Genomic DNA, 17,280 nt, shown 5'->3' with positions numbered 1-17,280 from the left:
TCCTGCTGTTTTGAGTGTAAGGTTTTAATATGTATCATTGCTTTTAAACTTAAGAAATGGCTAATTTGTGAAATTTTAATAGACTTTTGGTTAATATGATGGAATTAATGTTGTATATTTAGCTTTAGATACTGCCTTTAAAGTAAGATAACCAGTACAATTTACATGTTTGGTTGGATGCATGAATTTGGCTTCATCATCTATTTGTTAAAATTAAATTTGTGATTAAGTATGGCAGAAACAAGTTAAAATAGAAGAGTTGAGAACTACTTATATAAATGTTTGTATTCCTAGAGATGCATTTTTGATGTTTGGTTCCTCTGACCATTCATTAGTCATTTTCACATTCTCTTCTGACCTTTCTAGAGGATGTTAAACGTCTAAGTGAAAAACTTAAAGAAAGCAATGCAACAAAGGGTGAGCTTCAGTTAAAATTGGATGAACTTCAAGCTTCTGATGTTTCTGTTAAGGTGAGAAACAAACAATTTCTAATGCACAGAATACAACTTTTGATTAGAACTCACCTAAATTAAATTTTAAATATAAGCAAGTTATCTATAAATGAATTAAGAGCTACATTTTTTTAATATCAGGGAATTAAGTTTTAAGACAATTTTAATTGAACTGTTTTGCTTATATGATGTTTGTTTCATATTGTTCTTACCTGATTCTCTTTTCTGTTAAGAGTCCACGCAAATACTAACTTTTGTTGTAAAAGTTCTGCTTGTGTACCTTAGCTACACACAAAATCTTTTGAATAACCATATATTATATTTAACTGTAAACCTTTTTTTCTTGGATTTCCTTAGTATCGAGAAAAACGCTTGGAGCAAGAAAAGGAGTTGTTACATAATCAGAATACTTGGCTGAATACAGAGTTGAAGACCAAAACTGATGAACTTCTGGCTCTCGGAAGAGATAAAGGAAATGAAATTCTTGAGCTTAAGTGTAATCTTGAAAACAAAAAAGAGGAGGTAATTTAGTAAAATTGTATCTTTATGTTAGTTACAGTTTACATTTGTGTGCCAGCTTATACAAATTTATTCAGTGGAGTACTAAATTAAATATATTGTAAGATTAGGGGTCAGTGTGAAGGACATAACTCATAAACATTTGGCCTAGGAAATTAACCAATTACATTTTTTAAATCAGATTATAATTGATTTACAATGCTGTGTTAGTTTCTACTGTACAATGAATTGAATCAGCTATATATATACATATATCCCCTTCCTCTTGGACCTCCCTCCCACCCCCCATCCCACCCATCTAGATTAGCACAGAGCACCAAGCTGAGTTCCCTGAGCTATACAGCAGGTTCCCACTAACTCTCTTTTTTACACATGGTAGTGTATTTATGTCAAACCTAATCTCCCAGTTCATCCACCCTCCGCTTCCCCCACTGTGTCCACACAGCCATTCTCTACATTCCTGCCCTGGAAATAGGTTCATTGGTACTATTTTTCTAGATTCCACATGTATGTGTTAATATACGATATTTGTTTTCTCTTTCTGACTTGCATTTAAATAAAGAACTTACATATCCTTGGATGAATTTTCGTACTATCCACTGTCTTATGGTGTGTCCTTCCTAAGATACATGTTTAAGAAGTGGTGGTGAGTTTCTCTGAGCTAAAACTAAACATGTTGTTCTGTGAGCTATTTTTCATTTTCTTAAACATTCATATTTTATGTAAAATGCTTTTTTGGGTGTGGGGGATTATTTTGCTTTTACTTGGCAGCTAAACTTTATTTATTTTTAACATCTTTATTGGAGTATAATTGCTTTATAATTGTGTGTTAGTTTCTGCTGTATAACAAAGTGTATCAGCTATACATATACACATATCCCCATATCTCCTCCCTCTTGCGTCTCCCTCCCACCCTCCCTATCCCACCCCTCTAGGTGGTCACAAAGCACCGAGCTGATCTCCCTGTGTTACGCGCCTGCTTCCCACTAGCTATCTATTTTACATTTGGTAGTGTATATATATCCGTGCCACTTTCTCACTTTCTCCCAGCTTACCCTTCCCCCTCCCTGTGTCCTCGAGTCCATTCTCTACGTCTGCGTCTTTATTCCTGTCCTGCCCTTAGGTTCTTCAGAACCATATTTTCTTTTTTTTTTTTTAGATTCCATATATATGTTTTAGCATACGGTATTTGTTTTTTTCTTTCTCACTTGCTTCACTCTGTATGACTGACTCTGGGTCCATCCACCTTACTACAAATAACTCAATTTCATTTCTTTATATGGCTGAGTAATATTCCATTGTATATATGTGCCACATCTTCTTTATCCATTCATCTGTCCATTCATGTCCTGGCTACTGTAAATAGAGCTGCAATGAACATTGTAGTACATGACTCTTTTTGAATTATGGTTTTCTCAGGGTATATACCCAGTAGTGGGATTTCAGGGTCATATGTTAGTTCTATTTTCAGTTTTTTCAGAAACCTCCATACTGTTCTCCATAGTGGCTGTATCAATTTACATTCCCACCAACAGTGCAAGAGGGTTCCCTTTTCTCCACACTCTCTCTAGCATTTATTGTTTGTAGATTTTTTGATGGTGGCCATTCTGACTGGTGTGAGATGATATCTCATTGTAGTTTTGATTTGCATTTCTCTAATGATTAGTGATGTTGAGCATCCTTTCATGTGTGTGTTGGCAATCTGTGTATCTTCTTTGGAGAAATGTCTGTTTAGGTCTTCTGCCTATTTTTGGATTGGGTTGTTTGTTTTTTTAATATTCAGATGCATGAGCTTCTTGTATATTTTGGAGATTAATCATTTGTCCATTTCTTCATTTGCAGATACTTTCTCCCATTTTGAGGGTTGTCTTTTCATCTTGTTTATGGTTTCCTTTGCTCTGCAAAAGCTTTTAAGTTTCATTAGGTCCCATTTTATTTTTGTTTTCATTTCCATTTCTCTAAGAGGTGGGTCAAAAAGGGTCTTTCTGTGATTTGTGTCATAGAGTGTTCTGCCTATGTTTTCCTCTAAGAGTTTTATAGTGTCTGGCCTTACATTTAGGTCTCCAATCCATTTTGAGTTTATTTTTGTGTATGGTGTTAGGGAGTGTTCTAATTTCATTCCTTTACATGTAGCTGTCCAGTTTTCCCAGCACCACTTATTGAAGGGGCTGTCTTTTCTCCATTATATTCTTGCCTGCTTTATCAAAGATAAGGTGACCATACGTGCATGGGTTTATCTCTGGGCTTTCTATCCTGTTCCATTGATCTGTATTTCTCTTTTTATGCCACTACCATACTCTTGATTACTGTAGCTTTGTATTATAGTCTGAAGTCACAGAGCCTGATTCCTCTAGCTCTGTTTTTCTTTCACAAGATTGCTTTGACTATTCAGGGTCTTTTGTGTTTCCATACAAATTGTGAATTTTTTTGTTCTAGTTCTGTGAAAAATGCCATTGGTAGTTGGATAGGGATTGCATTGAATCTGTAGATTGCTTTGGGTAGTATTGTCATTTTCACAGTGTTGATTCTTCCAGTCCAAGAACATGGTATATCTTTCCATCTGTTTGTATCATCTTTAATTTCTTTCATTGGTGTCTTATAGTTTGCTGCATACAGGTCTTTTGTCTCCTTAGGTATGTTTATTCCTAGGTATTTTATTGTTTTTGTCACAGTGGTAAATGGGAATGTTTCCTTAATTTCTCTTTCAGAGTTTTCATCATTAGCATAGGAATGCAAGAGATTTCTTTGCATTAATTTTGTTTTCTGCTAATTTACCAAATTCATTGGTTAGCTCAACCAAATTCATTGATTAGCTCTAGTAGTTTTCTGATGGAATCTTTAGGAAAATCTATGTATAGTATGTCGTTTGCAAACAGTGACAGGTTTACTTCTTCCGATTTGGATTCCTTTTATTTCTTTTTCTTCTGATTGCCGTGGCTAAAACTTCCAAAACTATGTTGAATAATAGTGGTGAGAGTGGGCAACCTTGCTTGTTCCTGATCTTAGTGGAAGTGGTTTTCAGTTTTTCACCATTGAGGATGATGTTGGCTGTGGGTTTCTCATATATGGCCTTTATTTTATTGAAGTAAGTTCCCCCTCTGCCTGCTTTTTGCAGGGTTTTTATCATAAATGGGTGTTAATTTTGTTGAAAGCTTTTTCTGCATCTAGTTAGATGATCATATGGTTTTTCTCCTTCAGTTTGTTAATGTGGTGTATCATATTGATTGATTTATGTATATTGAAGAACCCTTGCATTCCTGGAATAAACCCAGCTTGATCATGGTGTATGATCCTTTTAATGTGTTGTTGCATTCTGTTTGCTAGTATTTTGTTTAGGAGTTTTACATCTATGTTCATCAGTGATGTTGGCCTGTAGTTTTCTTTTTTTGTGATATCTTTGTCTGGTTTTGACATCAGGGTGATGATGGCCTCATAGAATAAGTTTGGTAGTGTTTCTCCCACTGCTGTATTTTGGAAGAGTTTGCGAAGGATAGGTGTTAGCTCTTCTCTAAATGTTTGATAGAATTCACCAGTGAAGCTATCTGGTCCTGGGCTTTTGTTTGCTGGAAGATTTTTAATCATAGTTTCAATTTCAGTGCTTGTGATTGGTCTGTTCATATTTTCTATTTCTTCCTAGTTCAGGCTCAGAAGGTTATGCTTTTCTAAGAATTTTTCCATTTCTTCCAGATTGTGCATTTTATTGGCATATAGTTGCTTATAATAATCTCTCATGATCCATTGTATTTCTGCAGTTTCAGTTGTTACTTCTCCTTTTTCATTTCTGATTCTATTGATTTGAGTTTTCTGCCTTTTTATCTTGATGAGTCTGGCTAATGGTTATCAATTTTTTTTATCTTCTCAAAGAACCAGAGTTTAGTTGTATTGATCTTTGCTATCATTTCCTTCATTTCTTTTTCATTTATTTCTGATCTGATCTTTATGATTTCTTTCCTTCTGCTAACGTTGGCATTGTTTTGTTCTTTCTCTGATTGCTTTAGGTGCAAGGTTAGGTTGTTTATTTGAGATGTTTCTTGTTTCTTGAGGTAGGACTGTATTGCTATAAACTTCCCTCTAACAGCTGCTTTTGCTGCATGCCATAGGTTTTGGGTCGTCGTATTTTCATTGTCATTTGTTTTTAGGTATTTTTTGATTTCCTCTTTGATTTCTTCAGTGATCTCTTAGTTATTTAGCAGTGTATTGTTTAGCCTCCATGTGTTTGTATTTTTAACAGATTTTTTTTCTATAATTGATACCTAGTCTCATAGGGTGTGGTCGGAAGATACTTGATATGATTTCAGTTTTCTTAAATTCACCAAGGCTTGCTTTGTGACCGAATATGTGATCTATCCTGGAGAATGTTCCATGAGCACTTGAGAAGAAAGTGTATTCTGTTGTTTTTGGATGGAATGTCCTGTAAATATCAATTAAGTCCATCTTATTTAATGTATCATTTAAAGCTTGTGTTTCCTTATTTATTTTCATCTTAGATGATCTGTCCATTGGTGAAAGTGGGGTGTTAATGTCCCCTACTATGATTCTGTTACTGTCAGTTTCCCCTTTTATGGCTGTTAGCATTTGCCTTATGTATGTAGGTGTTCCTATGTTGGGTGCATAAATATTTACAATTGTTATATCTTCTTGGGTTGATCTCTTCATCATTATGTAGTGCCCTTCTATGTCTCTTATAATAGGCTTTATTTTAAAGTCTATTTTGTGTGATATGAGAATTGCTACTCCCGCTTTCCTTTGATTTCCATTTGCATGGAATATCTTTTTCCATCCCCTCACTTTCAGTCTGTATGTGTCCCTAGGTCTGAAGTGGGTCTCTTGTAGACAGCATATATACTGGTTTTGTTTCTGTATTCATTCAGCCAGTCTGTGTCTTTTGGTTGGAGCATTTAATCCATTTACATTTAAGGTAATTATCAATAGGTATGTTCCTATGACCATTTTCTTAATTCTTTTGGGTTTGTTATTGTAGGTCTTTTCCTTCTTTTGTGTTTCCTGCCTATAGAAGTTCCTTTAGCATTTGTTGTAAAGCTGGTTTGGTGGTTCTGAATTCTCTTAGCTTTTGCTTGTCTGTAAAGGTTTTAATTTCTCTGTGGAATCTGAATGAGATACTTGCTGGGTAGGATAATCTTGGTTGTGGTTTTTATTGATTCGTCACTTTAAATAGGTCCTGCCACACCCTTTGGTTTGCAGAGTTTCTGCTGAGAAATCAGCTGTTAACCTTATGGAGATTCCCTTGTATGTTATTTATTGCTTTTCTATTGCTACTTTTAATATTTTTTCTTTGTTTTTAGTTTTTGATAGTTTGATTAGTATGTGTCTTGGCACGGTTCTCTTTGGATTTATCCTGTATGGGACTCTCTGGCTTCCTGGAGTTTATTCAGTATTTCTTTTCCCATGTTAGGGTAGTTTTCAACTATCATCTCTTTAAATATTTTCTCAGTCCCTTTCTTTATCTCTTCTTCTTCTGAGACCCCTATAATTTGAATGTTGGTGCATTTCATGTTGTCCCATAGGTCTCTGAGACTGTCCTCTATTCTTTTCATTCTTTTTTCTTTTTTCTGCTGTGTGGTAGTTATTTCCACTATTTTATCTTCCAGGTCACTTATCTGTTCTTCTGCCTCAGATATTCTGCTATTGATTCCTTATAGAGAATTTTAAATTTCATTTATTGTTTTGTTCATCATTGTTTGCTCTTTAGTTCTTCTTGGTCCTTGTGAAACGTTTCTTGTATTTTCTTCATTCTATTTCCAAGATTTTTGATCATCTTTACTATCATTAATGTGAATTCTTTTTCAGGTAGACTGCCTATTTCTTCTTCATTTATTTGGTCTGGTGGGTTTTGCTTGCTCCTTCATCTACCCTGTGTTTCTCTGTCTTCTCATTTTGCTTAACTTACTGTGTTTGTGGTATCCATTTCGCAGGCTGCAGGTTTGTAATTCCTGTTGTTTTTTGTGTCTGCCCCTAGTGTGTAATGTTGGTTCTGTAGGTTGTGTGGGCTTCCTGGTGGAGTGGACTGGTGTCTGTGTTCTGGTGGATGAGGCTGGATCTTGTCTTTCTGGTGGGCAGGACTGCATCTGGTGGTATGTTTTGGGGTGTCTGTGAGCTTATTATGATTTTAGTCAGCCTCTCTGCTAATGGGTGGCATTGTGGTCCTGTCTTACTAGTTGTTTGGCATGGGGTGTCCAGCACTGGAGCTTGCTGGTTGTTGAGTGGAGCTGGGTCTTAGCATTGAGATGGAGATCTCTGGGAGAGCTTTCACCATTTGATATTACGTGGGGCCGGGAGGTCTCTGGTGGACCAATGTCCTGAACTCGGTTCACCCACCTCAGAGGCTCACGCTTGACACCCGGCCGGAGCACCAAGACCTTGTCATCCACACAGCTCAGAAGAAAAGGGAGAAAAAATAAGAAAGGAAGAAAGAAAGAAAAATAAATTAATTAAATTAAGTTATTAAGATAAATAACCAAAAAAAATTGAAAGTAAAAAATAAAAAAGGAAAGAAAGAAGAGAGCAACGAAACCAATAAACAAATCCACCAATGATAACAAGTGCTAAAAACTATACAAAAAAAAAGAAAGAAAATAGACAGAACCCTAGGATAAATGGCAAAAGCTAAGCTATACAGACAAAATCACAAAAGAAGCATACACACACACTCACAAAAAGAGAAAAAGGAAAAACACACACATATGTGTGTATATATATATATATATATATATATATATATATATATATATAAAGGGAGAGGGCAACCAAATCAGTAAACAAATCTACCAATGATAATAAGCTCTAAATATTAAACTAAGATAAACATAAAACCAGAAACAAATTAGATGCAGAAAGCAAACCCCAAGTCTACAATTACTCCCAGTGTCCACTGCCTCAATTTTGGGATGATTCGTTGTCCATTCAGGTATTCCACAGATGCAGGGTACAGCAAGTTGATTGTGGAGCTTTAATCCGCTGCTCCTGAGGCTGCTGGGAGAAATTTCCCGTTCTCTTCTTTGTTTGCACAGCTCCGGGGGTTCAGCTTTGGATTTGGACCCACCTCTGCATGTAGGTCGCCTGAGGGCATCTGTTCCCCACCCAGACAGGACAGGGTTAAAGTAGCAGCTGATTAGGGGGCTCTGGCTCACTCAGTCCTGGTACTTGGCAGCTAAACTTTATACCAAATTAATTTCAGTTAATACAACATCCTTCCCCCCAACCATCTCTACTTCTTTGTTTCTAGGTTTCTAGAATGGAAGAACAGATGAATGGCTTGAAAACATCAAATGAGAATCTTCAAAAGCATGTAGAGGATCTGTTGACCAAACTGAAAGAGGTGTAGTTGACCAGTTTAAAATGTCTCTTTTACAAAAATACTGTAACACTTAGGAAGCTATTGATTTATAAAATGATTTCATATTTTGAACCATTCCTGGCACCACAAAATGGCCAAGGCACTTTCATATCATGTAACTAGGCTAAAATTGCTAGAATCAGTTACATACTATATCCAAAGTACTGTCTAAAAATGAGTATGGTTAATTTTAATGACATTTAAATATATACTTTAAGATAAAAATATCATTAACATTTTATCCTTAAGATAATTTATCTCTATAATGACAACTGATTTTAATTTTAGTGTTTTAGTCTTCATCTCTTTACTTTCAAAACTGAATTTTTTATCTTGGCATTTGATAAGCATTCTAAATTCAGTTCAAATCAGACTGTTGTAATTTGGTTTTTGGTGTTGGCTTTTTTTTTCCCCCTCAGGCCAAGGAACAGCAGGCCAGTATGGAAGAGAAATTCCACAATGAATTAAATGCTCACATAAAACTCTCTAACCTTTACAAGGTAGGTACCGTACCATATGCTTTAGTGTTCTAATGTTGCATTGTTGGATATTGGGTAACTTTTTTAAGATTAAATTTTAGAGTGCTGCTGATGATTCAGAGGCAAAGAGCAATGAACTGGCCCGAGCAGTGGATGAATTACACAAACTTTTGAAGGAAGCTGGAGAAGGTAAGACTTTCCGATTATGGGAAGATTATTTTGTTTTTAAATAGAAGGTACTGTTTTCTTTACCCTTCTGTAGATTTTTGGATTTAGAGGGCAGATACCTTATTAGGGACAAAATTTGATATAGAAGAAAGATCCTTAGGTCAAGAAATTTTAAATTCTATTTTCAACAAATATTTGAAAATATAAGTAGCTAACATTTTTCTGTTTCCTTCATTTGATAACCTATATATATTCTGATTTGTAATAGGAAATTTTTCTTCCATTTTTGAAACGTTTCCTTTGATAAATACATATAGGTGTATAGTTTGGGTACTCTCTTAATCCATAAATAAGCCTTACTTTTTAAGTTATAATGTATTTTAAAGTCTTTGATTTCATATATTCCTGCTTTTTTTTAATGTAAGTTATTTATGTATGATCTTTCCCAGGCATTTCCTATGTTCTAGACATCTAAGATCAGATTAAAACCAAAGAGACACTTAGAGCCACTTTTTTATAATTTGAGTTCCCCTATTTTCCCCTCTTATAAAAGGGACATCAAAAGGAGAAATAGATTGACTAGGCCAGGACACCTCAGGAATTATAAGTATATCAAGAGCTTCCAGTGGGTAATAACTGTCAACCACAGCCTATGTAGAATTTAATATTGTCTGCTGACTATTCTGTTACATTCTGTAACTCAAAGATTTTAAATATGTGCTTGATTATTCTATCTCTAAAAATCTTTTTAGCCAATAAAGCAATACAAGATCATCTTCTAGAAGTAGAGGAATCTAAAGATCAAATGGAAAAAGAAATGCTTGAGAAAATAGGGAAATTAGAGAAGGAATTAGAGAATGCAAATGACCTGCTTTCTGCCACAAAACGTAAAGGTATGGGTTAATAGATGCTTATTAAAGGTTTGAAATACTAGAACTTCCCTACATAGTTCTCACTTAACTTCACTAATAGTGTTTGTCATGTTGTGATGTAGGAAACTCATTAAGTTATAGCATTACAATTTATTTATTTTTAGTTCAGCATTACTTTATCTGTATCTTTATTTTATTGTCAGGTATAAGTACCATTTTATCACACGTAATTGTGTGTCAATTTCCAGAATAGTTTTAACTATAATTACTGCATGATTTTTAGAATTGTGTTACTTGTCATATTTTATATAGTCTTCATAGGAATTTATATGTAATGTACAGTAGGTATCACTTTTACTTGTAAGAAATATTAGTGGCTTTACTTTGAAATTTTACAAAAATATACTCGATTTCTGTGTGTTGGCACAGGGGCCATCTTGTCTGAAGAAGAACTTGCAGCCATGTCTCCTACTGCAGCAGCCGTAGCTAAGATAGTGAAACCTGGCATGAAGCTAACTGAGGTAAAAATGGTATTAAATCTTATTTTCCTTCAGCCAAAGTGTCACATCTCTCTGACACTTATGCCCCAGAAAAATTATTCTTAAAGTTGCCTAGTGATTAACAGATCATTTTAGGAAAAGCTTTCTTACTTTTGTTTGTTTGTTTGTTTGTTTGTTTGTAGTTGTGCCTCATGGGCTCCTTAGTTGTGGCATGCAAACTCTTGGTCCCCGGACCAGGGATCGAATCTGGGCCTCCTGTTTTGGGAGCGTGAAGTCTTAACCACTGTGCCACCAGGGAAGTCCCCAGGAAAGGCTTTCTTGGTTCCTGGTTCTGTGTAACATACAGTAAACATTTCCATCTTGTGTAGTTGCTAATGAATGTTTATGAAGAAGCTAGACAAACTGTATATATCTGTTATGCTTAGATTTGAAATGACCCCTCTTCTTCTTTCAGCTGTATAATGCTTATGTGGAAACTCAGGATCAGCTGCTTTTGGAGAAACTAGAGAACAAAAGAATTAATAAGTATCTAGATGAAATAGTGAAAGAAGTTGAAGCCAAAGCACCAATTTTGAAACGCCAACGTGAGGAGTATGAACGTGCACAGAAAGCTGTGGCCAGTTTATCTGTTAAGCTTGAACAAGCTATGAAGGTTGGTTCCATTCCTAAATTTTAACTGTAGAAAAAATACATATGAGAAACCATTTACTAGAAAGGGTAGTTCTTTCTTAGAATTAAAGGATTTAAGTTAAAAGGCTAACCACTTTTTCAGTGATAGGGTAATTATATATTTTAAAACTTGTCATTACATTATTAAACATCTGTAATTGCAAAATGTTTTATCTTTATTCAGCTAACATTGAAAACCTTTAGCATTTTTTAAGACATCTGGGATGATTTCTGTAGAGTTCTCTAGTGGATGATAAATAGCCAAATCTCCCTGGGCTACTCTTCAGATTAAAATAACGATCTCTGTTAATAGAACCTTTCTAAATTTAGCAATAGTCATTTTTTGTCAGGCAATTCTGATATTCTGTCTAGAAATGATAATATTGTTGGACTTACCATTGAAAAGAATTCCTTTTTTTAAATATCGTTTCACAATTTGGCAAATCTTTATATACATTATTTTGTTACTGTTCCTTTGCATATTAGAAGTACTAAGGAAGCTTGTAAATATTCTTTACCTCTTAAGATTCCTTTTTAATAGGTACTGGTTTAAAAAGAGTATTTATATGCTGATAATGTTGTTTTTAGGATACAACTGTTATTACTGAGAAATCTTCAAGATTTATTAAGCAAGTTTTATTGGGGAAAATCAGTTAAATCAACTTGTATCTAAACTGATAAATTTTTTTGAGAGTATATTGTATAAATAAATTGTATCCTTAATTCAACTTAAACTTTTGTTGCTGTTGTTATTACAATTTAGATGTCAGTTTAAATCAGGGTGTATTGTGTCTAATGGTCTCTTTCTCCTGAATCAAATGATGTCTAGCAGTCTTGCCTTGACAGAATATTGGGTTTTAGACACACCCCTGCCCCTTTGATGTGGTTTAAAAAGAGGTCCTTTGTATCTACTTGACTTTGTCACTGTTGAGAGTGAGCATTTTGCTTGGAGCTTATTGTCTGAAGGAGGTAGTAAAGTAGAGGGGCTTAAAAATCAGATAATAGCAGCTGTTCATTGTGGGGAAAACCTATTTGTTAATTCATCACTAACGTACAGGTACAGTAATAAATACAGACTTTTTTCATAACTGCCAAAGACTTTAAAGATAATTTCTGTATGTTTTTCATAGCTGAATCTTCTGTCCATAACATACATCATGTCCAGTCTAGATTCTGTGGTGCTTATTTATTAGATTCTTAGAGTTTTATAACCAAATTACTTCCTTCCTTGGCATCTTAATTTATCCCAGTTTGAACTCAGTAGATTTGTGTCATTACCATCTTTCATGAATATTTGCCTGCTTCATTTTGTCAACTGAAATTGGCTTATCCATGTTCCCTGAGGGCACTGTGCTCAGAGGTACTTTAAACACCAGGAAAAATATGAACCATCTTTGACTCGAATAGTGTGTAAAACATTATTATGTGAAAACAGTACATTAAGAAGCAAAGTTTGTATGAATTTGAGATAAAACATAAGATTTCAAAGATATTTTTTGCTTACATCAAGCTCCTTAAAACTGTGCCCCTAAATCCCTAATGATATTGTGATGCTAAACTTTACAGAGCACTGCAATATGCTGTAATTTCTTTCCTTTTTTTAGCAGCCTTGTTACATTGGCTGCTGCTGCTTTAGAATTAATTCCTGATGCATTTTTAATAAAACCAAGTCTTTTATGCATCTTACCCAACATTTTTTACTTTTAACATTTATTTCCAGATAGTCAGTATAATAATGATTATCGTTGTAATGCAGTCCTTTGTTTTTGTCTTAGTAATGAAGCTTTTGAGAGTATTTCTCTGATATCATTTGATGATACACTGTGAATTTGGTGTGGCCGTAACATTGTAGTTCACAGTTAACTTAGGGGGAATTCCTCATCGTTATCGTACAGTGATGAACATCATAATGAGCAATATTTGAGATATTAAGAAATACATGTATTCATATTTTTAAGAAATTTCTCTTTAGAGGCTAGTATATTATATAAAATATTTTTTATTTATAAGTTGATTACTGTGGTATTTGAGCACTGTATATTTTTGTTGTTTGTGTAACTGCTATTTATATAGATCTTAGAAGGAAAAACAATTTTCATTTGACTTTTCATTTTAAAGGAGATTCAGCGATTGCAGGGGGACACAGATAAAGCCAATAAACATTCATCTGTGCTTGAAAGAGACAATCAAAGAATGGAAGTACAAATAAAAGATCTTTCACAACAGGTTAGAATTTTTTGTTTCTTTTCCTGTATTTTTTCCCTGAACTGACTGCCTAGTAGTGTTTGAATCTGTTTGCAGGTATGTAAGATAGAATTAGCACATGAAATTCTCATAAACCAAGAAAACCACTCTAGCAGAATTGCAGCCTAGTCATTGTTTTCCCGTAGCTGCTCCCCCTTTTCTTTTCCTTACGTGTTTGATAAATTTTCAAATTGAAGGTACTGGTTGTAATAAATCAAGTAATTCAAAGGTAAATAAAAGTTTTCTTCCCCCTGCCCAAGTCTCAGAGTTAATAGAATGGTGTTATTCTTTCACCAATGGTGTGTTCTTTCATGTCTTCTGATATGTAGAGATACACAAGAGCATATGTAAACATATGTAAACATTCTTTGTTTTTACTAAAATAAAATCATGCATTTTGTATATGCATCTGTAAATGCATTACCCTACCACTTTTTTTTTTAACTGAACAGGTTTGGAAATGTAGGTCTGTTTTGTTCATATATTTTACCCTAATTTTTGTGTGTGGGTATACACACGTACACACAAACATAGATAAAAATTTCACATGAATGAAATTAACATCTATTTTCCATGCTCCCCTTCTGCCCCACCACATAACACATATATAAGCATGCAAGTGCAAGCATACACACACACACACACACACACACACACACACACACACACACACACACACACACACACACACACACAAAATGGGTATATATTTCTGTGTGTTTTATTTGGTCGTTGTTTTAGAAAAATGGAACCATGCTTCTGGAATCTGACTGTTTTTTAAAAAAAATCGTAGTTTTCATTATGTATGTCCATAGAAATGAAAAATAAATTTTTTCATTAACGTTTTCTTTATTTAGGCCTTAATATCTAAAATGATGAGCTTGATGTTCTGTTTTTCAAGATAATTTAATGCGAAGTTGACAGTGTTCATAAAGTAACATTGTCATTTGAAAATTTTTACTTTTCTTCTAAACATTTCCAGAATCAAAGCCAATACTATTTGATAACATATACTAAAACCCTTTTTTAGATTAGAGTGCTTCTAATGGAACTTGAAGAAGCGAGGGGTAACCATGTAATCCGTGATGAGGAAGTAAGCTCTGCTGATATAAGTAGTTCATCTGAAGTAATATCACAGCACCTAGTATCTTACAGAAACATTGAAGAGCTTCAGCAGCAAAATCAACGTCTCTTAGTGGCCCTTCGGGAACTTGGGGAAACCAGAGAAAGAGAAGAACAAGAAACAACTTCATCCAAGTAAGCAATAGACTACTTTGGTTTATTCAGCAAACATTTATTGAAACCTTTTGTGTGCCCCTAACAGTGCTGGATATTGGGAATATAGTGATTTAGGAGAAAAAAAAAAACAACTGAGCAACAATACCCAAAAAACCAAAAATTCTACTCTCAGGGACCTCAGTTTGTGGATGAGACTGATAATAGATAAAATAGACAATAAGATCAATAAATAGATAATTTTAGTTCAGTGTGATTAGTGCTGTAATAGATGAGCCTATCCATGGGAGCGTAGGGTATGAGACCCAGCCTAGATTTTAGGGAACAGCCCAGGCTTCATGGAGAAGATATTTAAGGAATTACAGTAAATAATTTCTTGGGAAAAAATGGTTTTGGTACTAGAGGAGGAAGAATGGCTGTGAAAGCAAGAAGACTGGAGTTTGGACTCAGTGGAATTCGTTTAATTTTTGCAAACAAATTTTTCAGATGATGTTGGTGAGTGTCTGTGTCCTATATGGTGGGGGTTTTAAAAGTGATTCTTAAAATAGCAGCAGAAGAAAGAAAGGATAAGAGACATGAAAATACTGTGCTTAATGATAGGTGATAAAATGCTTAGTCAATCTGCAATAGAAATTATGACTGCCTCTCAATCTCAGTCCTGTGAAATAGATTTCTTTTCCTGAAGAATAACTGAAACAATAATAATAATAACTGAAATAATGATTTCTTTTCCTGCAGAATAACTGAGCTTCAGCTCAAACTTGAGAGCGCCCTCGCTGAACTGGAACAACTCCGTGAATCACGGCGACATCAAATGCAGCTTGTTGATTCCATAGTTCGTCAGCGTGATATGTACCGTATTTTGTTGTCACAGACAACAGGAGTTACCATTCCTTTACAAGGTAGATTTTTATACGTATGTTAAAAGTTTCCAAGTATTTTGGGGAAATATTTCTGAAATGTATATTAGGGAATGGATTTTGCAATATAGCTAGTATCTACTTTAACAGTGATAACTTCAAATTTGACTACCATATATGAGTGATCATAACATGTCATCAATTCTAAAATATATTATTTTAGGTAAGAAAAATGCTGATCATTGTTGAAAACTATGCATCTGAGAGGCAATGAATGACAGTGTTTATTCTCGTTATGTGTTAACATTTAATCTGCAAAAATTACCTTTATTTAACTAGAAGTCATAAATAACTTTAATAAGTTGTTTAGTAGGTTCTTTGTGTCATAATTTGTATAATCTTATGATTTCATTTAAATGAGTCAGTTTGTTTTTTGGTAATGACGTATTTTGTGAAGAAATGTTACATCATTCTTTTTACGTTTCTGAAGCTTCAAGTTTAGATGATAGTTCTCTTGTGTCAACTCAAAGACGTTCAAGTACATCACAGACTGTTTCCACTCCTACTCCAGTACCTGTAATTGAGTCAGCAGAGGCTATAGAAGCCAAGGCTGCCCTTAAACAGGTAAAGACCCCACGTTTACAGCTTTATCTTGAGTCAGGTTTTTTGAGAACATGGACTATCATCTTCTAATAATTTCTCCAATATTTAGTTGCAGGAAATTTTTGAGAACTACAAAAAAGAAAAGGCAGATAATGAAAAAATGCAGAATGAGCAGCTTGAGAAACTTCAGGAGCAAGTCACAGATTTGCGATCACAAAATACCAAAATTTCTACCCAGCTAGATTTTGCTTCTAAACGGTAAATTTTCTTTTCAAAAATTAAATCTAAACGGTATACTTAGTTTTCAGTTGAATCAAATTCAAGTGTTAATTTGCGGTAGTGTTACTTTTTTTGGTGGATTCTGATCCAGGATGAGATGTACAGGGGTTCATTTTTTACTTTTGGTTAATGTTTATCCTGGATCTTGCTAAGGAGTCCAGGTAGTTATTTAGTTAAGTTGAAGTTCATGTAAGGAATGTTGCTATTTTTCCTTCCTGAGATTAAAGAAGATACTGTTTCCATAGGACTTAATTATTTTAAGTAAGGAAGATAAGAGAACTGTGAGCAAATTCAGCCTTTTCTAGTCTAGGTAGAAGAGAAGCAGGCTCTAGCGAGTTAATTTTGGGAAAATTCACTTTCTTGGTCACTTAACAAAGGAATAATGGTAAATTTCACTCCATAGTTATTATCAGAGCCATTGAATACTTGTTAGTTTATCAAGTTAGGAAAATTATTTATTTGTATACTACATGGTCAAACTGTTTTTGTAAGTATATGAAAAGCAGTTGTCTCTGTACATTCCAACAGTTTGATATCCCAATAAAAGCACCTTTTTTTTTCCCTATGTTGATAGCTCTAGCCAGCCATTTTCTAAGCTTTCAAGCACATAAGAAAATAACATGAAGAATTTTAGAGAGAAAAAAAGGACTGGCAAAAATCCATCACTAACCATGAGTGAATATCTTAAATTGCATACTGTATTGTGATGGGTGTCTCGTGTATCAACATCATATGGCATTATTTTGAATACGATTAAAATACTTGTAAATGAGTAAGATTAAAAAGTTAATTCAGCATGAAATACTGTGCTTAATTAGAATTTGAATTTGACTGCTAAATGTGGAATTTAGAAAAAAGAATGAAGATTTTTACATTATTACACAAGCCACTGTTTTCATATTATTAATCATGTAAAATTAAGTTCTTGTGAAAATCAAGGAACTAAGCTAGGATATAGTACTTCAGTTGCTTATGGAATTTTTTTTTTCATATAAGTTATGAAATGCTACAAGATAACGTTGAAGGATATCGTCGAGAAATAACA

At 34.2% G+C, this 17,280-nt stretch overlaps 1 protein-coding gene across 1 annotated transcript in view; it reads left to right on the top strand.

Annotated features, from left to right (window-relative positions):
- Positions 1–17,280, top strand: part of TPR (translocated promoter region, nuclear basket protein) — a 65,152-nt gene that overhangs the window by 6,267 nt on the left and 41,605 nt on the right. Inside the window, exons 6-19 of the mRNA XM_007451154.1 lie at positions 367–470; positions 810–974; positions 8,215–8,307; positions 8,745–8,825; positions 8,906–8,993; positions 9,725–9,865; positions 10,274–10,365; positions 10,799–10,996; positions 13,132–13,239; positions 14,288–14,514; positions 15,232–15,395; positions 15,844–15,977; positions 16,066–16,214; positions 17,232–17,276. Of these exons, the coding sequence (XP_007451216.1) occupies positions 367–470; positions 810–974; positions 8,215–8,307; positions 8,745–8,825; positions 8,906–8,993; positions 9,725–9,865; positions 10,274–10,365; positions 10,799–10,996; positions 13,132–13,239; positions 14,288–14,514; positions 15,232–15,395; positions 15,844–15,977; positions 16,066–16,214; positions 17,232–17,276 (1,789 nt within the window). The remainder of the gene's footprint in view (positions 1–366; positions 471–809; positions 975–8,214; positions 8,308–8,744; positions 8,826–8,905; positions 8,994–9,724; positions 9,866–10,273; positions 10,366–10,798; positions 10,997–13,131; positions 13,240–14,287; positions 14,515–15,231; positions 15,396–15,843; positions 15,978–16,065; positions 16,215–17,231; positions 17,277–17,280) is intronic.

Source organism: Lipotes vexillifer, unplaced genomic scaffold (genome assembly GCF_000442215.2).
Source record: "Lipotes vexillifer unplaced genomic scaffold, Lipotes_vexillifer_v1.1 scaffold343, whole genome shotgun sequence".
Lineage (NCBI taxonomy): Eukaryota > Metazoa > Chordata > Mammalia > Artiodactyla > Lipotidae > Lipotes > Lipotes vexillifer.
Note: the sequence above shows the minus strand (reverse complement) of the source record. Positions and strands in the feature narration are given on the sequence as shown.